Source organism: Microplitis mediator, chromosome 6 (genome assembly GCF_029852145.1).
Source record: "Microplitis mediator isolate UGA2020A chromosome 6, iyMicMedi2.1, whole genome shotgun sequence".
Classification (NCBI taxonomy): domain Eukaryota; kingdom Metazoa; phylum Arthropoda; class Insecta; order Hymenoptera; family Braconidae; genus Microplitis; species Microplitis mediator.
In genome coordinates this window covers 10,997,409-11,018,028 of record NC_079974.1, presented here as the reverse complement: position 1 = coordinate 11,018,028, position 20,620 = coordinate 10,997,409, and the positions used below count along the sequence as shown (strand labels likewise).

Sequence of the window (20,620 nt, the reverse complement as noted above, 5' to 3'; positions counted from 1 at the left end):
TCAACATTCTCCTGGTTGCTGAAATATCATTATACTCAGGAAGGCAAGATCTGCGTCACAAGCTAAGGAGTACGACGACGAGTCAAATACAACAGCAGAACGTTTAGTGGACGTGTAATGGCGGAGGCGAGTCACCCACGTTACAATAGAAAATTTTGGTAATAAATAATAGTCCGGTTTTATTGTTATAAAGGGGAAATTTAAGTGTATATTATAAATTCTATTAGAAAATTTCAGTATATCGGAAAAATTTGATAATTAAGTTATTTAGGGTAAAAATATAAATTATAAAAGAAATAGTGAATTTTACGGCGTGGGTTCGAGAGCATTCGGTCGCCATATTGTTTAAGTGTCTGGGTTTGTCTTTGTTAGGTAGCGTCGTATTAAGTAATTAATTCAGTTGAGTCTAACGACCACTGGTTAATTAATTAAAAATTAATAAATTTGGAATTCATTAATAATTTAATTTAGCAGGTATTCTTTTAGAAATACTGAGTCCCACAGACCGTTCTCTAGAAGGTGCTGAAATTTAGTTAGTACCGTCTTATTAAATATTGTGACCTTGGTGCTGAGTCTCACCGACCGCATCATTGGAAACTTTATTTAAATAAAATTTATTAGGATAAAAAATAATTAAAATAAAATTCAGGTCCGGAAAGTCAACCCAGAACTTGCGGCATTGAAAAATTATAATTGCGGACAGAGTGTGTATGTGTGATTTAGAATAGATTTTACCTCGCCAGCAAATTATTTAGAATAAGTGATAATTGCTATTATAATTTGAGAAATTTATATTAAACTGAAAATTAATTAAATTTTAAAACACGTTGATATTGTCGGGAAAATTAAAGATTACTATTGTTAAAAATATTGAATATTAAATTAGAGAACATATCTGTTTGCCACAAAATTGTCATAAATAAATTTGGATTTATTTTATTTAATTTATTGAAATAGTTATTCTTGATCGACTAATGATGTTGAGTCTGGCGACCACTCATTAAGTGATTGATTAAATTAATATTAGAACCTAACTCTGCAGCTGTGTGGTCCAGCCTTGATAAGGAGATTTTCGGACTCATCCTTGAGATTTCTCTTATTCTCTGCTTTGTTTGCCTTGCACACGATACTGAGAGATCGTGCAATTTCACTCTCAGTGGCGCCCTTAGAACTTTTGAGTTCAAAAGGTGTCCAAATTGTGACCTCGTAAGCCTCGTCATCAAGACCATGGAAGTCGAGGGGTACCCGGTTATACGATCAAAACAGCATCTTGTAGGTCTGGTTTGGTCGTACTTTTAGCCTGCGTCATCTTATACGATCAAAACAGGCGTTTGCGAAAGCGGCACATGAACTACAAAGGATTTGAATACTTTTATGACTAAAAGGAAACTTGAATTTCGACTCGGGAAAAGAAATAAATTTTATTAGCACTCTAAAGTACGAAATTCAGGAATGAAGTAGTATTAAGAAAGTTTCCAAACAGGAACATTATTATTATTATTGTACTATGGATAACACTGCTTTATTAAATTTTATATTCTAACAAGAAATTTATGTATTATTGAATTAAAACTTTTTACATGAAGAGAGTGCGGAATACACGTTCATTATTATCACTTAAATTAGAGTGAGTAATATATTCACAAAAAGTCGGTTCAATCAGCTTCTCTTCTGGCTCATTTTTAAATACTGGCTCTCCAAAATATGTTCCAACTTCCCACCCTGGATAATTTGCCATCAGATTAGCTTCTTCATCACGATTTTTCCTGATTTGTTTCAGAAATCTGAAAATTTAATTTTTAATATAAAGAAAATCTGAAAAACGGTTGACTTTACAGGCCAGCCTCAAAACTCCCAAGGAGCTTGAAAACACTATTGCGAATACATTTTCAAGTTCGAAAATACTCTCGAATGCAATCGAGTATATATATGCTTTTCATATATAAGCTTTTCAAGCTCAAACAAGTTATGGTTTATGTTAAAGTTCTAGAATTGAAGAATTGAAAACATTTAATGAACAAGCGTTTTTTTTTTAAATTTTTATTCACGATAATGTTCAATAAAATAAATGTATTTAGACAGAAATCAATGAAAGCTATCAAAATAAGTTTTGACTCAGATGCGAGCGTTAACATATAAAATATCTGAGAAAAATGTTAAAAACTGTGTTTTATCTTTTTTAACTTGCCGCTAAGAAAACCATGATTTTCCAAAAATTTGGGAAGTTATTGTTTTTATCCCGATTTTCGGAAATCGAGTTTGTGTGTGTGTGTGTGTGTGTGTGTGTGTGTGTGTGTGTGTGTGTGTGTGTGTGTGTGTGTGTGTGTGTGTGTGTGTGAGTGTGTGTGTGTGTGTGTGTGTGTGTGTGTGTGTGTGTGTGTGTGTGTGTGTGTGTGTGTGTGTGTGTGTGTGTGTGTGTGAACGGTCTATATCTTTTCAACTAATGAACCGATTTGGATGGTTGAGGTGGAAATCGAAAGAGCTTGTTGGCCATCATCTTTCCTGAAAATTTCAGATCATTCGATCAAATAGACTCAAAAATATTTGTGAATTATGAAAAATAAAAAAATTTTTTTTTTTTATTTCTCAGAAACGACTTGAACGATCGACTTCAGAATCTAATCAGCTCTAGAACTTAGAAAAAAGCGCCGATTGCCGCATCAACCATCTCAATCGGTTAATGCGTTCGAGAGATATCGTTGGCGAAAGAAATGGTGTAAAACGGGTTTTTCCAAATAGCTTCGATACGGCTGAACTGATCGATTTCAAATTTTAATCAGTTCTAGAATTCAATGAAACGCACTGATTGCCACCTCAAACGTTAAACCGGTTAATTAGTTTAAAAAATATCGGCATTGAAAAGTTAAAAAGTAACATTTTATGTTATTTTTTCCGGATAAATTATCATATAATGTACTCAAATGTCTTTGAAATCATACCAACTCTTCCTCTTTATGGTCTCTTTCGATCATCATACAATATTTTTCTCGGATATTTCATATATTATTGCTGTGACATGAGTCAAAACTTATATTATTTAAATCTTGATTTCGATCACTGACATTGATTTTTGCCTCCAAACATTTATTTTATTGAACATAATCGGGAAACGATTCTACTATTTCAGCTCGGGAATGTAGAAAATCTATCTCAGGGGATGAACATGCGGATAATGGCTTGTTAGGAACCCGAAAGAAACAAGTGGAGGAAGCCCTTTACATAGGGTATGGGAAGAATCCTACGCAACCATGTTGACCAGAGCTGGGAGTCTGGTACCACGGGGGGCCTTTCCAAGCCCACTGCGACCAGAGTCTCTTCATTTCCTGAGATGGGAGTAGTGTTTGGCCCGAGAGAGATAGGGCTCGTGGTGGCTGTGGTTAGATACCACGCGCAATGAGGATTTTTGATTATACCTCCGGTTAATGTCCACCTTAGTCGTCACTTGATTATATTTTTCGACTAAGAGTGTCGTCTGGGTAGAACATGGGGATGCTATACAGCGCGAGTATGCCCAAAAGAGCGAGGAATCGGCCTCCGAATGGCGGAGGTGAACTTAGGTCCCGTTACATTAATTAATTAATTTCGTTATGTAGTGATCCAGAGAGACCATAAAGACGAAGAGTTGACATGATATTAAATACATTTTAGTACAATATAGTATGATTTATCTAGGAAAAATGACATTAAATATTATTTTTTAAGCCTTTCGTTTTAATGATACTAAAGACGATTAAATAAGCATGAGAGTATTCTTAAATAAAATAACCGTATTATTACTCTGATGATACGTCATTTGAAAATACATTGGATAGTCATTCTAACAATATTTTTCTCTTCGTGTAACACAAAGAAAATTTCACTTCTCAATATTTAATTTGTCTTTCAATCTGACATTTACTTTTTGTTCCAGTAATTTTGCTAGCGGAATGCACGTGCATTAAGAAGTTATATTATTTTTGTATAATAATTTCAAAAATATTAAAATAAAACTTACTCTCGATCCCTTTCGGCAAGAAGCATAGGCACAAGTGCAAGCCGAGCACTTCTCAGTTCAACTTGTTCTCTTCTTGCATATCTGTAGTTAAAGAAAAATCCAACACCTCCTATAATACTTGTTGCAACCGTTAAGCCTGATGCGACGACAGCTGTAAAAATTTAATATTTATATATATTAGATTGATTTTTAAAAAAATGATTTTTTTTTCAACAATTATACGGAAAATATTGTTCGATGACGAAAAAAAAAATCGGTCTATCAAATAACCTGGCGGGCCAGCCCCAAAACTTGCCGCTGTTTTCGAGCTCGTTGAGCTCGAAAACATCATTGTGAATACATTATCGAGCTCTTCGAGCTCGAAAATACTTTTGTAGACCATTGTTTTCTAAAAAAACATTTTTTAGCATTTCTTTCTCCCACGATATCTCGCGAACGAATTAACCGATTTTGATGGCTGAGGCGGCATTCGACGCGGCTCATAAAGTTTTAGAGCTGATTAGATTTTGGAATCAATCCATGGAGCAAATTAAAAGTTATCCAAATAAAACATTTTTGAAATATCTCTCCGAACGCACTCTACCGATTAAGCTCAAATTTCTACAGCTTCAAGATATTAACAAGCCACGTCGAATGACACCTCAGAGATCAAAATCGGTTTATCCGTTCAAGAGTTATGAATATTTACATACCTACGTACGTACGTACACACATACATACACTCGGACATCATCGTGAAATTAGTCAGGATAGCTTCCTAGAACCTCAAAACGTCAAAATCTAATAGAAATTTGGTTTTTGCAAATCGGACCGAAACCAATAACTTCCCGAATTATTGAAAATTTACAATTTTCTTAGCGGGAAGTTAAAAATACTATTAAAATTTGAGCTCTTAATATTAATATCAATAACCGCCTCATCGCAATTCTTGATATCCCAGTTAAATAATATGGGAAATTTTTTTTCAAAGTTTGGAATTTTATTACTCGAAAGTGAATCAGTGAATTGGAAGAAGTAATAGACATTTTTGTTGAAAATTGAAGTCTACAAAAAAGGTCGTATTGTTTTTTGATAAATTTAGTTTTCCAAAAGTTATTCAAAGTTAATTTAAGTTAAGTTCAATTTATAGAGATTTTTAGCATTATTTATGATACTGAAATTACCCGATGTCTCATAATTTTTTAATTTTTTTTTAAAACCATCAATTGCATGATCTTGATGTCCGTTATAAAGCACAGTCTTTCGAGGTGTGCAATACTAAAAAAAAAATATTTGAAAAAATTGCATCTAGAGTTTTTTAACTTTCTACATGTACATATTTGTAGTTTTTTTTTTTTTTTAGGTAGATTTTTTTAAAATCTAGCTATTGTATTTGTCCTCATGGTTGATTTTTCAAGGAATTTGTTATAAGCTATAATAATTGGTTGAGTAGAGTTGAAAAATACCATTCACAAGAAAATTTATATATGTATGTATATATTAGGGTGCGTCATTTAGGAGCAACATTTTTTTCTTCTAAGTGCATGTAGAAAAAATCATAGCTCAACACAAACAAACAATTTTCGTGCAAGAAAAAAAATTCTATGTCGATTACAGATCTAGCTCGTTGAAAAATTCGATTTCCCATTTAAATAATACGGGAAATTTTTTTTTTAACTGAGTATTTTTAACTCGTTAAAAAATCAATAGATCGAATAGATTAATACATATTTTTGTAGGAAATTGAACGCTCCACAAAAAAGGTCTCTTATCATTTTTTGACAAATCCATCTGTTCAAAAGTTATTAGAGCTTGAAGTAAAGTTCGAGATCTTTTTACTTTTCAGGCGAAACTATCAGACTTATCACAAAATGTTAAAGGGTCTTTTTTGTTTACAATTTTATTCTCTACAAATTATTATCAGTAAAGTTTTTTCAAATTCCGCATTGTTTTCTAGTTATTTTCATTTTAATTCCAAGCTCTTAAAAAAGTAGTGTTCTGATCGATTCCAAGAGCTCGACATGATTTTTTCCACATGCATTTTAAAAACAAAATGTTGCTCCGAAATGACGCATACTAGTATATATATACACATATATGTAATACAACGCAGTTTTGAGGACACGATTGCGCCTACAATTCTTATCGGATCCTAATGAAATTTTCCACACTCATTTTGTGGGCAATCATTATGGTTAAGTTCGAAGATGGACTCAATCGGTCGATTAGTTTAGAAGTTATGGCTGTTTGAAATCTATTGGATAGCGGTGAGCCCTATACAACTTTCCATAGTCGCCACCTCACACGGCACCACCTAACCTATTTAAGCATCCATTTTCGCGTCTATTTTGTGTATCGGGTATAATTGTTGCTAGCAGACGCTTAATAGATAAATTATTTTATTTAATCAAAATTATTTATTTATCATTTATTTATTAATGATAAAGATTTTTAAAGGTCTCATATCATTTGCAACGCACGTGACGTCAGATAGGACACAGAACCATACGGTTTAGCTGTCAGAACGAGACGGTATAGGTCTCAGAGCTATCTACCGTATTGTTCTCAGAACGATACAGTAGATCGTTGCAGTAACAATCTAGTAGAAAACTTTTTCGTATTGTTATTGTAACTATACAGTATACTTCTCAGAACAATATTTTTTTCTCCGTCCAGTTTTATGAAATTTATCACAATAGATATTTTAGAAATCAGTCTGCGAGTGATTGATAAACCGTAAAAAAAAAAAAAAAAAAATTCTTCTTCATTAAGATCCGAACTCACGTTACTTCCATCATGAGAAAAGATCGATATGGAGAAGGGGGAAGTCACCGGTGCTAGACAGCAGCAGCGGGAGTAGTTCGGTGCTCGCCACGAGATCGCGCCTACGATTTGTAGTGTCCCTGGTAAGACATTTATTTCAGAAGTGTTATATTCCAAATTTCAATACGATTTTGTCTGAGTACTCCTCTGTCATTTGACAGAGCAACAAGTACCTTTTAGGTAGATTTTTCTAAAATCTAACTATTGTATTTGTCCTCATGGTCGATTTTTCAAGGAATTTTGTCACAACCTATCATAATTAGTTGAGTAGGGTTCGAAAATACCATCCGTTAAAAAATTTATATATGTATGTATATATATATATATATATATATATATATATATATGGGATATAACGCAGTTTTGAGGACACGATTACGCCTACAATTCTTATCAGATCTTAATGAAATTTTTCACACTTATTCTATGGGCGATTATCACGGTTAAGTTCGAAGATGGGCAAAATCGGTTGATTAGTTTAGAAGTTATGGCTTTTTGAAATTTCCATGATTTTTTGAAGAAATCAATTTTTTTCCACATTCAAGTTCATATAATTTTAAAACTAATACTCATAGACAATTTCCGTAAAAAGTATCTGAAAGCTTGTCTAATAAGCTTTAATTTATGACCTTAGACTTCATATTTCGACCATTTCATCCTATAATTTGATGGCCTTGAAAATTTTAATGGAATCAAAAAATGTTGAAAATATGGGTTTCATTCCATATAACTTATGAATTTCCCATTATAATCCGGTTTCGTCAGTTGTATTTTATTGTGCACAAAATAACCTGTAAATTTCACTGCTATTTTATATTTTAAAAGTATTTCTTTTATTACTTATGATGAATCAAATGTACCTCTACTCCCTATGATTATCACTGGTCTTGTCATTACGATAGCACCTACAGTTCTTATCGGATCTTAATGAAATTTTTCACACTTATTCTATAGGCGATTATCTTGATCAAGTTCAAAGATGGGCTGAATCGTTCAAATAGTTTTGAAGTTATGGCTGTTTAAAATTTTCACGATTTTTCGAAAAAATCAGTTTTTATTCACTTTTAAAGTTTATATAACTTTAAAGCTTAAACTCATAGATAATTTCTGTAAAAAGTATTCCAAAGCTTGACTAATAAGCTTTAATTTATGACCTTAACTTTTATGTTACGAGTATTTCTTTCAATAATTTGATAGCCTTGAAATTTTCATGAAATCAATAAAAGTTGAAAATAAGGTTTTCATTCCGCATAACTTATGTATTTTCCATTATAATACAATTTTGTCAGTTGTACTTTATTCTGAACAAAATAAACTGCAAATTTCACAGCTATTTTATATTTTAAAAGTATTTCTTTTAATATTTATGATGTTTCAATCGTACCTGTAGTTTTAAAATTATATCTGATCTTGCCATCGTAATAGCAATTACAATTATGATCTCATACTAATAAAATTTTCTATAGTTTTTTCCGTGAAGGTTATTTGTTAGGTTACCTATAAAATGTTTTGTCGAATCAACTATCTGAAGTTCTCTATCGAAAATAGTCGTTGTCTTTTTTTACCCTCACTCTAAGAAAACGAGCCTAATATCATATCATGTCTATATACACTAACATGTATCACAAGATATGTCTGTATGTGCCTTTTTATAAATCTACCTTCCATTTCGGCTGCCGAATGGCCTTTTTTAGATTGTACTACAGTATACCCTATAATACATCATGACTTTAATATTTAATATTAATGTTTACTTGAGTAATTTTTGATGAATAAATAAACTGACTCAATTTCATATATTTTTCGGGAATAGATTGCTGAGGATTTTCCGCGTGAATACTCATAAAAATATTCTTGAGTATACATAATAAAAACTTTTTGAATTCATGCTAAAAAATTCAATAATTTAGCATATAAACCTTAATCAATACTAAAGAAACTATAACTTAATCAATCTCATAAATTTTTTCGTTACTATATGGAAAATTACTGTACTCACATTGATTAATTAGTATCAAATCTTATATGATTACTTCAAAAATCGTCTCATACAATCTTATTCATTTCCAAAATCTACGCAATTGTAAACTTTACATTTTTCGAAAACTTATAAATACTTATAATCACAAAATTACAGCTTGTGTTTCTTATAGATTCTGATCATTTATATGAGAATTTTAAGAAAAAATTTTTTTTGATGCACTATCTATGAGAAAATAATTGTATAAGAATTATTGAGATTTTCCGCGGACAAATACTGATCGTTTTCTCATAGACAATTTTTTTTATGAGATTTTATAAGACCTTTTCCACAGGGTAGGACTATTTGACCAAGATGAAGTCTCGGATGACACAAAGGGGAAATTAAATTGTTTTGTCATCTCTTCTAGCTTATCAATGACCTTTTTATCAAGTTTGTCTTTAGTAGCAATTTTTTTATTTTTGAAATATTTTTTGAAGTTCTCAGTAAAATCCTGTTCATTTTTACGCCAACAAAAAAATAAATTTGTTCGTATTTGTTCAATATCTTTTTTTTCCGCAGCCCCAAATGGCTACAAAGTTTAAAAAACAGGGGTTTATTTTTTGTTGGACCGTCAGTAAATAACGTCGCCATAATTATTGACTAATTTAACAAGCACTAAAAGAACTTTTTCATGGCAAAACTTCATTTTTATTAATGATTCTGAAATAACAGATATCTATATACTAAAATTAAATACTGTTGTTATAATTGAATTAAATATAAAAATGTTAAAATTAATTAAACATAACACAGATCACTGATAGAATGTATGCCAATGTACTTAAAAGCTCACGACACTTGTAAATAATTAAATTAACATAGTAATTTAATTATTATTGTTTAAAACACAACACAAATCACTGATAGAATGTATGACAATGTACTTAAAAGCTCACGACACTTGTAAATATAAAAATTAACATAATAGTTTAATTAATATCCCTCGCAGATTTGAATCACGGTGGAAACACGGTGGGTTTGTTCCATTTTACCACTGTGATTACGCGGTGTATCCACCGTGATTCCACGGTGGCTTGACCACTGTGTATACACGGTGTTTCCACTGTGATTACGCGGTGGATACACCGTGGAACCACGGTGGTGAAATAGCACAAAGCCACCGTGGAATCACGGTGGATACACCGTGTAATCACAGTGGATACACTGTGTATACCCGGTGGTGAAATGGAACAAACCCACCGTGTAACCACGGTGGATCCACGGTGCTTCCAACGTGATTCAAATCTGCGAGGGATTGTTTAAAAGATAACAACTATCATTTTCAACTATAATTAAATACTGCTGAGACACATAACTTGTAACCGGGATTTGGTTATTATTACAACATCATGCTCGGGAGATATCTAGGACCTGGTGGCTGCCTACGGTAACTGGACAACGAGAGATAAATTAACATTTTCTTACACCAATTTGAAATTGCCACGAGGCAATGTTGCAGGACGCATGCGCTAGCCTGGAGTACAAGGTAGTAACCGACTCACCGAGAGGCAGAACGGACAATTCTGTGTCAGCTACAGTTGAGCTCACCTCGCTTACCATTGTTATACTTGTCATCATATATTCATTTCTACTCGATACCTGTTTGGAATCAATTTGGAAGCAGTCTACGTCCATTATACACCTTGTGAAAATATATTGTGGAGTCCAGGAAAGTAGTGGAGTTTGTTTGGTTGGAGTTTTGGAGATTTGGAATTTTGTCTACGACGGAAACTTGGAAATGTGGACCTGGGCTGATTTGGATGCGATGAATTGATTCTTACTCCGGTAATGTTAATTATTATTATTGTTTGGATTATATAAATTGGATTTAATATATAAATAATTGCTCTCAGTTGGAGAGCATAAATAAATTGGAAGTTTTTATAAAGTCGAGAGTGAAAATTGAATAATATTGTAACTGGAAATTATAAAGTAAATTCGGATAAAATTGTAAAGTCGAGTCAGTGTTTTGTGCTCGTCATTTTGGCATCAGTAAATTATCAAGATCAACTTCACTCTCACTAGCTTGTGTCGTTAATTATTGTCGCGGTTTTATTTAATTAATTATTGTAAAGTGGGGTCTGTTGTCTAGGTGAATTGGTTAAATAAAATTGTCATCTATTTTTCTATATATATTACCTATACAAGTCTCTTATTTGATAAGCTTCCGATACTCTCAGAATTTCTAAATATTCCTTGTGACCAGGATCGGGTATTCTCCGCCCTGTAGAAGAGCTAGTCACAGAACAGTTGATTTTATCAACTGAATCTAATCTTGGCTTCCTGGACAGGGGGTCACACCCTGGACTGGGGGTCTCGGTTATAAACTATTTTAACACGAATCACTGATAAATTGTATGACAATGTATTTTACAGCTAACGATACTTGTAAATATTTAAATTAACTAACTTCAGTATTATGATGTTGAAGTCAACAGGCAATTGAAGTTAACTTCATGAGCACTACTTCATTTGTAGAAAAAAAAATCCGGAAATTGTCAAATGTTGACTAACTTCAGGATCATACAATTTTCGAATTTACAACAAGCAATTACAAAAGAAAGAAAAAACTAACAATATGAACATGTCGAAAATTAATAATACTACAGGTGCTATTTTTAACTTCCTGCTAAGAAAATCGACGATTTTCGAAAAATTGGGAAGTTATTGTTTTCACCCGGATTTGCGAAAATCGAAATTTCATCAGATGTCGACGTTCTGAGGTCCTAGGAAGCTATTCTGACTATTTTTAGAATGATGCCCGAGTGTCTGTATGTATGTATGTATGTGTGTGTGTGTATGTGTGTATGTATGTGTGTGACCGGTCTATAACTTTGTAACTAATGAACCGATTTGGATGGTTAAGGCGGCAATCGAAAGAGCATGTTGGCCATCAACTTTTCTGAAAATTTCAGATCATTTGATCAAGTAGACTCGAAAATATTGGCGAATTACGGAAAAAAAAATTTTTTTTTTTTAGTTTTTTATTGATTTCTTAGAAACGACTTAAACGATTGACTTTAAAATCTAATCAGCTCTAGAACTCACTAAAACGCGTCAATTGCCGCCTTAGCCATCTCAATCGGATAATTCGTTCGAGAGTTATCGCGGGCAAAAGAAATGGTAAAAAACGGTTTTTTGCGAATATCTTTGAAACAACTAAACTCAACAATTCCGAAATTTGATCAGTTTTAGAATTTATTGAAACGCGTCGATTGCCACCTCAACCATCAAAATCGGGTCATTTGTCTAAGAGATATCGTGGAAGAAAGAAACGATAAAAAATAGTTTTTTGCGAATATCTTTGAAACAGCTGAGGTAAGCAATACTAAAATCTGATCAGCTTCAGAATTTATTAAAACGTGTCGATTGCCACCTCAACCATCAAAATCGAGTCATTTTTCTAAGCAGTATCGTGGAAAAAAGAAATGGTGAAAAATGGTTTTTCGCAAATATCTTTAAAATAACTGAACCAAACGATTTCGAGTTTAAATCATATTATCAACAAAAAAATTTTTTCAACTTCCCGCTAAGAAAATCGACGATTTTCGAAAAATTAGGAAGTTATTGTTTTCACCCCGATTTGCGAAAATCGAAATTTCATCAAATGTCGACGTTTTGAGGTCCTAGGAAGCTATTTTCAGAATGATGTGTGTGACCGGTCTATAACTTTTTAACTAATGAACCGATTTGGATGGTTATGGCGGCAATCGAAAGAGCTTGTTGGCCATCGACTTTTCTGAAAATTTCAGATCATTTCATCAAGTAGATTCGAAAATATTGGCGAATTACGGAAAAAAAATATTTTTTTTTTTTTAGTTTTTTATTGATTTCTCAGAAACGACTTAAACGATCGACTTCAAAATCTAATCAGCTCTAGAACTCAATAAAACACGTCGATTGCCGCCTCAATCATCAAAATCGGTTCATTCGTTCGTGAGATATCGCGGGAGAAAGAAATGCCAAAAAACGGTTTTTTGCGAAAACAATGGCACACAAAAGTATTTTCGAGCTCGAAGAGCTCGAAAACGTATTCACAACAATGTTTTCGAGCTCAAGGAGCTCGAAAACAGCGGGAAGTTTTGGGGCTGGCCCGCAGGGTCAACCGATAGACAGATTTTTTTTATATTTTATCGTTTTGAAAAAAATTATTAAACGTCGGCTAACTTCAGCATCATTAAATTAAAATGATGGTTAATTAAACTTGTTTGAACAATAAAACAATTATAATCAATGGTTATAATTAAATACCATTGACGCATATAACGATATGAAAATAATGATCGATAATCATTAATAAAGTTTGGAACAATTTCATTCTGATAAACGGTTAAAATATTTAAAGCAATTAATAAGGAAAACTGTGAATTAGTGAAATTAAAAAAATAAACTCATTCATAATACTGAAAGTAGCTTACATCAGACAATTTTTTATTTTTATTAACAAAATACTTGTGAGTAAAATAGTTTTTTTTAATATGCAAAAAATAATATCTTATACATCATGTGGAATATCGGTTTTATACTCGAATGTGATTTTAGTGGCACGAGCGAAGCGAGTTATCGTTATCGGTTTAGATTACTGAGTAGGGGTATACTTAGCCCAATTCACTGAAATTCAGTGGTTTAACATAAATGTGAGTGTTTTAATATATATAAAACCACTCTTTTGACCAATCAGAGAGGATTGTATTTTAATCCAAAATTTTATGATGATAACTTTAGCCAGTCAGCGGCGTATTCTTCGGTATGAGTTACATGAAGATTTTTAAAAGTTATCGACATGCAATGTTCAAAATTTTTTTCTAGGAGTATTTTATTTATTTATTTAAACAAAAAACTTTTTTTTTCTAGTCTGCTACTTTCAGTATCATACTTGTGCGTACTATATTTGAGCGCGAGTTTTGTAGAGATGTAGTTTATAGTAGTTGTTGATATTCGCGGCAAATTAAAATTTTGGTTGATTGAAATTTTGTTATATTATAATTAACTCTTAAAAATATATTTTTATAAAGATATGTAAGTATATTGAAGTTGATAAATAAATGAAAATAATAATTTGTATAAAATTTATAAAAAATTAACAACTTTTTTTGCATGAACCAAAAAAAAATTTTGAAATGGGAATATTAATATATATATTAAAAAAATTAAAAAAAAAGGAATCCACATAAACCTTTGAGCACAAAGAAAATGTGGGACTTTGATTTAGATGAAAAAAAAATTTCTTAGCTGATATCTTAGTCCAAAAAATTAAAAAAAATTTGTTTTTCAAATATAAATGAAATAAATTAAAAAAAGGAAAAAACTCCGCATTTAAATTTTAAAAAAATCTTTAAATTTCTTTTTTTTTTTTTTTTTAAGCGATTTTTGAGATGGATATTCGTCGCCAGAAATTCTAAAAGAAATTTCGATAATTTGACGGAAACCACATTGGAACCATCGTAAATAGTATAAGATTAATGAATAAAAATTTATTTTTAATAATTTGTAATCCTTGGAGAGCCATCTCAAAATTATTTTTCATCATAAAAACTTTTCTATTAAAAAAAACAATTTTTTTTAAATCTACCACTTAAAGATCTCGAGCCAATGAACAAGTGGCAACTTTCAAATTTATGGTGACTTTATTATTACCCTAGATATCCCTAGGTAAACTAATTTTTCGTCGGATGTCTACTACTTTCAGGGTCATAATTATACATGGGCTTATATTGGGTTTGATCAGATCTACTCATTAAACGTAAATAGAAATCTAAAATTCGAACATTTTTTAGGTACGGTCTAGACTCAACGAACCTCAATAATGCCCATACTCACTGTAATAGCCACATTTACCCTATTTAAAATATAAGTGGCCTAGATATTTGTGTTCTAAATCCAAGTTCTTTGTGATTTAAGTTCGAAATACGGAAAACCATTCATGCTTATATTATCATCTCAGAGGTTACAATATGTAATTCTTACAAACTCCGAGATTTCAATGTCAAAACAGATATCAAATTGAGACAAATTACACGTGACACTTTTAGCTTCGTGAGTTAGAACGAAAAAATATATTAACGTTACTACATAGCTGAAAATTAGTAAGAGAAAAAAAAATTCTTACGAGTTACGATTCTACGAAGAGCTACTCGTGAAGTTTGAATAGGGTTATAACCTCCTTTCGGAGGTAAATCTTGCGGACCGTGTTTTATTCTTGATGTCATCTTAATGAAACTGTTAATTATTTTTTTATGGCTCAAATTAAATTATAAAGTATTTTGAAAGATGAACAGGTTACTTTCAGAATGACCTTTTCGGGGTTTTAGTTGATTAGAGCAACTGTAGGGACTGAAAAATATCTGGTCCAATGTAGCCACCCTAACAGCACAGTTTGTTTTTGCAACCCTGATGTTATGTCCTCAGTGGCCTCAGGTGCCTCCACCTGTTAATTAATTAGTGAACTTGAGATCCATAAATAGGCGCGCATTTAAATTTCATTTGAAATTATATATTAACATCTTACAACACTTATTGCGTCTTATCAATATTTAGTCAATAATTTAAATAATAAATCGTCGTGGCACATACTTATTAAATTATATATTTTTATTATAAGAAACTTTAAATAAATAGATAAATAAATCTTTATTTTGTATTCAGAGAAATATAAATACAGTTTGAGTGGTCTTGGAACGTTTCCTGTCACCCGATACTTAAAACCTAACCAAAACACACGCATAAAAATCATGAATAGGCCCTTGTTCTATAGTTAACAGTAAATATGGTTATAAACAAATGCATACTCTATAAACAAATAAGAAAAAGATATATTTAATCAATAAATGTTACTTATAAATGAAAACCATATCACAAGAACTCAACTATTATTGTTAATATATATACATATTAAGTAAAGAGTGACTCGTATAATAAATTAATTAATAGAAATATAGAAATATAGCATTAGAATAATTATAATGGTGTTTCATGATAAATAATAATGTCAATCGTATTAAATAATTAAATATAGAATAATTAACTAAAAGATTGTATTTAAGTACAGGAAAATGGAATATAAATAATATAAGTAGTAAGTAAAATCATAGAACGGATAAATAAAGAACGTAGATGTGTAAACTCATATCTCGTACGTGTATTAGTAGGAAGTATAAATGTATAAGTATATAATTAAAAAGAACGTTGATATGTATGAGTACATACATTGCATAAGTATGTGTATGAGTATGAGAATGGTGGGAAAAGTCGAAGAGTGGAGAGTCAGAGATCTTTCTGCCGTCTGATGTAACTTCACTTCTCTCCGAGAACTATTGACGAGCACAACTGTTATTATTGATCAAATCTTATCTACACTTTATAATAAAACTCAGTCTTCAGATAAAAGTTATTTTATCAATTACATCTATCCTTATCCATGATTTCATTATTTCATTAAATAATAATCATAATCATCATCAACATCATAGTCAACAATAAATTTATCACTGTTTTCAAATTCAAAATTGGTCCCCGTGACAACGAACTGCCCACTGTCCAGGAGGTGGCGTCAGCTCCGATCCTAGTAACCTCCCAGGACATAACACTGATAGCCATAGTATAAATATACCCTAATAGCCGAATTGTTATGTCGGCTTGCAGGCACACCGTCAAAAGTAAAAATTTCAAAAGTATACCAACTTCAGAAACTCACAGCTAGGAATGTAAACAATAAAGATGGTTCATAATTCAGAATGACAAATTATCACCTTGTCAAAAACATCGAATCTCTAATCTTTATATCAACACATACTCAGAATTTACAATATTCATTCTTTCGTAATAAAGAATTAACAATATTTAGAATGACAATATTTCGGAAATCCAATACTTCCGAAATTTCAAACTACGAACGCCAATTCTTCAGAATTACATTTTATACGAATGACCATTTTAGTAAAATTTTCTAAGCTTTGCTGACAGTCGGTATTACAGACTTTCCCTATGAATTTACCATTATCATGTGAGTGCTTTGGCGGATTGATTGGGTTTAAAAAATTTGTATGACTCGTTATGTAATAATTATATATGAATTTTACGAGTTTAATTTGTATGAAACGATTATATTGAATGTACTGAATTAAGATAGAAGTGCTATTTGTGGCCAGTAATAATTAAGTTCTAATAACTCTCTAAACATGAATAAGTGAAAATAAGTGAAGATTTACTAATGCCAAGTGCAAACCGAACCGCTAATTTCAAAAAGTGGTTCGGTTGGCACTCAGAATTAGTGAATATTGACTTATTCATGTTTAGAAAGAATAGTTGAGTTATAATTATTTAAGCTTCAACATAAAATCGTAAAATTAGTGACATAATTTTTTTAACACATACTAATAAACAATATAATCTCATCTGTTTAAAAATAGTTTTTAGATTTTAAATATTATCAATTTAACTAAACTAAATTTTAATCGAAACTAATCTTGATGTATATCAGTATATACCCTGTCCAAAAATTCTTGTAGAATCCACGTAACTGCGACAAAAACCGCATAGAATCCTATAGACTGTATTGGTTTCAATGTCGTTTTTTTCGCATGTGATTGGATTCTATGGGAATTTTCGGATTATTATTACTGTAACTTAATTATTATTAATGCTTGTGTGATGAATAAAAATACAGCCTAAATCAAATCCAGATGCATTTTTTATTTATAAATTTATAATTAACATATATGTTTATGTTTTATTAGGTCCAATATTTTAAATAATAATTATAATTCAAGAATAATTGATTCATTCTATTGGACATTGATCCGTGTATTATTTTCAATATCTTATTTGAATTTTATTTTATAATTCATATAGGATAGAAGTACCATTTTTGACCACTTTAGTACCAGTTTTGGTTACTTCAAAAATTTTAATAAAATAATACGCAAAGTACGTAATGATATGATGAATTTTTTTTAATTCATTTAAAGGGAATTTTTAACTTCCCGCTAAGAAAATTGTAAATTTTCAAAAATTCGGGAAGTTATTGGTTTCGGTCTGATTTACGAAAATTGAATTTCCATCAGATGTCGACGTTTCGAGGTCTTAAGAAGCTATTCTGACTAATTTCACGATGATGTCCGAGTGTATGTATGTGTGTACGTACGTACGTACGTACGTATGTATGTATGTAAATATTCATAACTCTTGAACGGATGAACCGATTTTGATCGTTGAGGTGTCATTCGACGCGGCTTGTTAATGTCTTGAAGCCGTGAAAATTTGAACTTAATCGGTAAGGTGCGTTCAGAGATATTTCAAAAATAAAATTTTTTTCGAAAATGTTTTATTTGGATAACTTTTAATTTGATCGATGGATTGATTCCAAAATTTAATCAGCTCTGAAACTCTATAAGCCGCGTCGAATGCCACCTCAACCATCAAAATCGGTCCATTCGTTCAAGAGAAACCGTTAACGAAAGAATTCAAAAAAAATTTTTTCCTTGGTTTTTTTGAAATTTCTCAAAAACGACTGAATAAATCAATTTCAAAATCTGATCAGCTCCAGAACTTGATAAAACGCGTCGATTGCCACCTTAACCATCAAAATCGGTTAATTCGTTCGCGAGATATCGTGGGAGAAGGAAATGCTAAAAAATGGTTTTTTACAAAACAATGGCATACAAAAGTATTTGCGAGCTCAAAGAGCTCGAAAATGTAATCACAATAATGTTTTCGAGCTCAGCGAGCTCGAAAACAGCGGAAAGTTTTGGGGCTGGCCCGCAGGGTCAACTGACAGACTGATTTTCTATTGATTTTCTATCGATTTTCTATGACAGCAACAAGTTTTTGTTTTCTGTCAATTTCCTATGGATTTTCTATCGATTTTCTCTGACAGCAACAAGTTTTTGTTTTCTGTCAATTTTCTATCGATTTTCTATGACAGTAATTATTGTGATAGTAATTGTATACAAATTATATATAAAATTATTACAAATAATTATTGTGATAGTAATTGTATACAAATTATATATGAAATTTATACTAATAATAATTGTGATAGTAATTGTATACAAAATTGGCTCAACGAGCTCGAAAACAGCGGGAAGTTCGGGGGCTGGCCCGCAGGGTCAACTGACAGACCGATTTTTTTTACTGTATTAGAATGAATTTTTTTTTTTTTATACTTCTCCATTAATTCAAATGAAATATTAAAGGTCTAAAAATAAAACACTGGCCATAAATAGCACTTCTATCTTAATTCAGTACATTCAATATAATCGTTTCATACAAATTAAACTCGTAAAATTCATATATAATTATTACATAACGAGTCATACAAATTTTTTAAACCCAATCAATCCGCCAAAGCACTCACATGATAATGGTAAATTCATAGGGAAAGTCTGTAATACCGACTGTCAGCAAAGCTTAGAAAATTTTACTAAAATGGTCATTCGTATAAAATGTAATTCTGAAGAATTGGCGTTCGTAGTTTGAAATTTCGGAAGTATTGGATTTCTGAAATATTGTCATTCTAAATATTGTTAATTCTTTATTACGAAAGAATGAATATTGTAAATTCTGAGTATGTGTTGATATAAAGATTAGAGATTCGATGTTTTTGACAAGGTGATAATTTGTCATTCTGAATTATGAACCATCTTTATTTTTTACATTCCTAACTGTGAGTTTCTGAAGTTGGTATACTTCTGAAATTTTTACTTTTGACGGTGTGCCTGCAAGCCGTTATGTCCTGGGAGGTTACCAGGATCGGAGCTGACGCCACCTCCTGGAAAGTGGGCAGTTCGTTGTCACGCGGGACCAATTTTGAATTTGAAAACAGTGATAAAATTATTGTTTACTATGATGATGATGATTATGATGACTACTTAATGAAATTATGGATAAGGATAGATGTGATTGATAAAATAACTTTTATCGAAAGACTGAGTCTTATTATATAGATAAGATTTGATCAGTAATTACAGTTGTGCTCGTCAATAGTTCTCGGAGAGAAGTGAAGTTGCATCAGACGGCAAAAAGATCTCTGACTCTCCACTCTTCGACTTCTCCTACCATTCTCATACTCCCACACATACTTATGCAATATATGTACTTATACATATCAACGTTCTTTTGATTATATACTTATACATTTATACTTCCTACTAATACACGTACGAGATATGAGTTTACACATCTACGTTCTATATTTATCCGTTCTATGATTTTACTTACTACTTATATTATTTATATTCCATTTTCCTGTACTTAAATACAATCTTTTAGTTAATTATTCTATGTTTAATTATTTAATACGATTGACATTATTATTTATCACGAAACACCATTATAATTATTCTAATGCTATATTTCTATATTTCTACTAATTTATTTATCATACGAGTCACTCTTTACTTAATATGTATATATATTAACAGTAATAGTTGAGTTCTTGTGATATGGATTTCATTTATAAGTAACATTTATTGATTAAATATATCTTTTTCTTATTTATTTATAGAGTATGCATTTGTTTATAACCATATTTACTGTTAACTATAGAACAAGGGCCTATTCATGATTTTTATGCGTGTGTTTTGTATAGGTTTTAAGTATCGGGTGACAGGAAACGTTCCAAGACCACTCCAACTGTATTTATATTTCTCTGAATACAAAATAAAGATTTACTTATCTACTTATTTAAAGTTTCTTATAATAAAAATATATAATTCAATAAGTATGTGCCACGACGATTTATTATTTAAATTATTGACTAAATATTGATAAGACGCAATAAGTGTTGTAAGATATTAATATAT

At 31.2% G+C, this 20,620-nt stretch overlaps 1 protein-coding gene across 1 annotated transcript; it reads right to left on the bottom strand.

The window, feature by feature from the left end:
* Positions 1–1,461: 1,461 nt before the first annotated feature.
* LOC130669948 (NADH dehydrogenase [ubiquinone] 1 alpha subcomplex subunit 13) lies at positions 1,462–15,153 on the bottom strand. The gene is made up of 3 exons (XM_057473110.1): positions 14,929–15,153; positions 3,995–4,145; positions 1,462–1,784 (listed from the first exon to the last, which is right to left on the bottom strand). The coding sequence occupies exons 1-3, from the start codon at positions 15,026–15,028 to the stop codon at positions 1,577–1,579; spliced, it is 459 nt and encodes a 152-aa protein (XP_057329093.1). The 5' UTR covers positions 15,029–15,153; the 3' UTR covers positions 1,462–1,576.
* Positions 15,154–20,620: the final 5,467 nt, after the last annotated feature.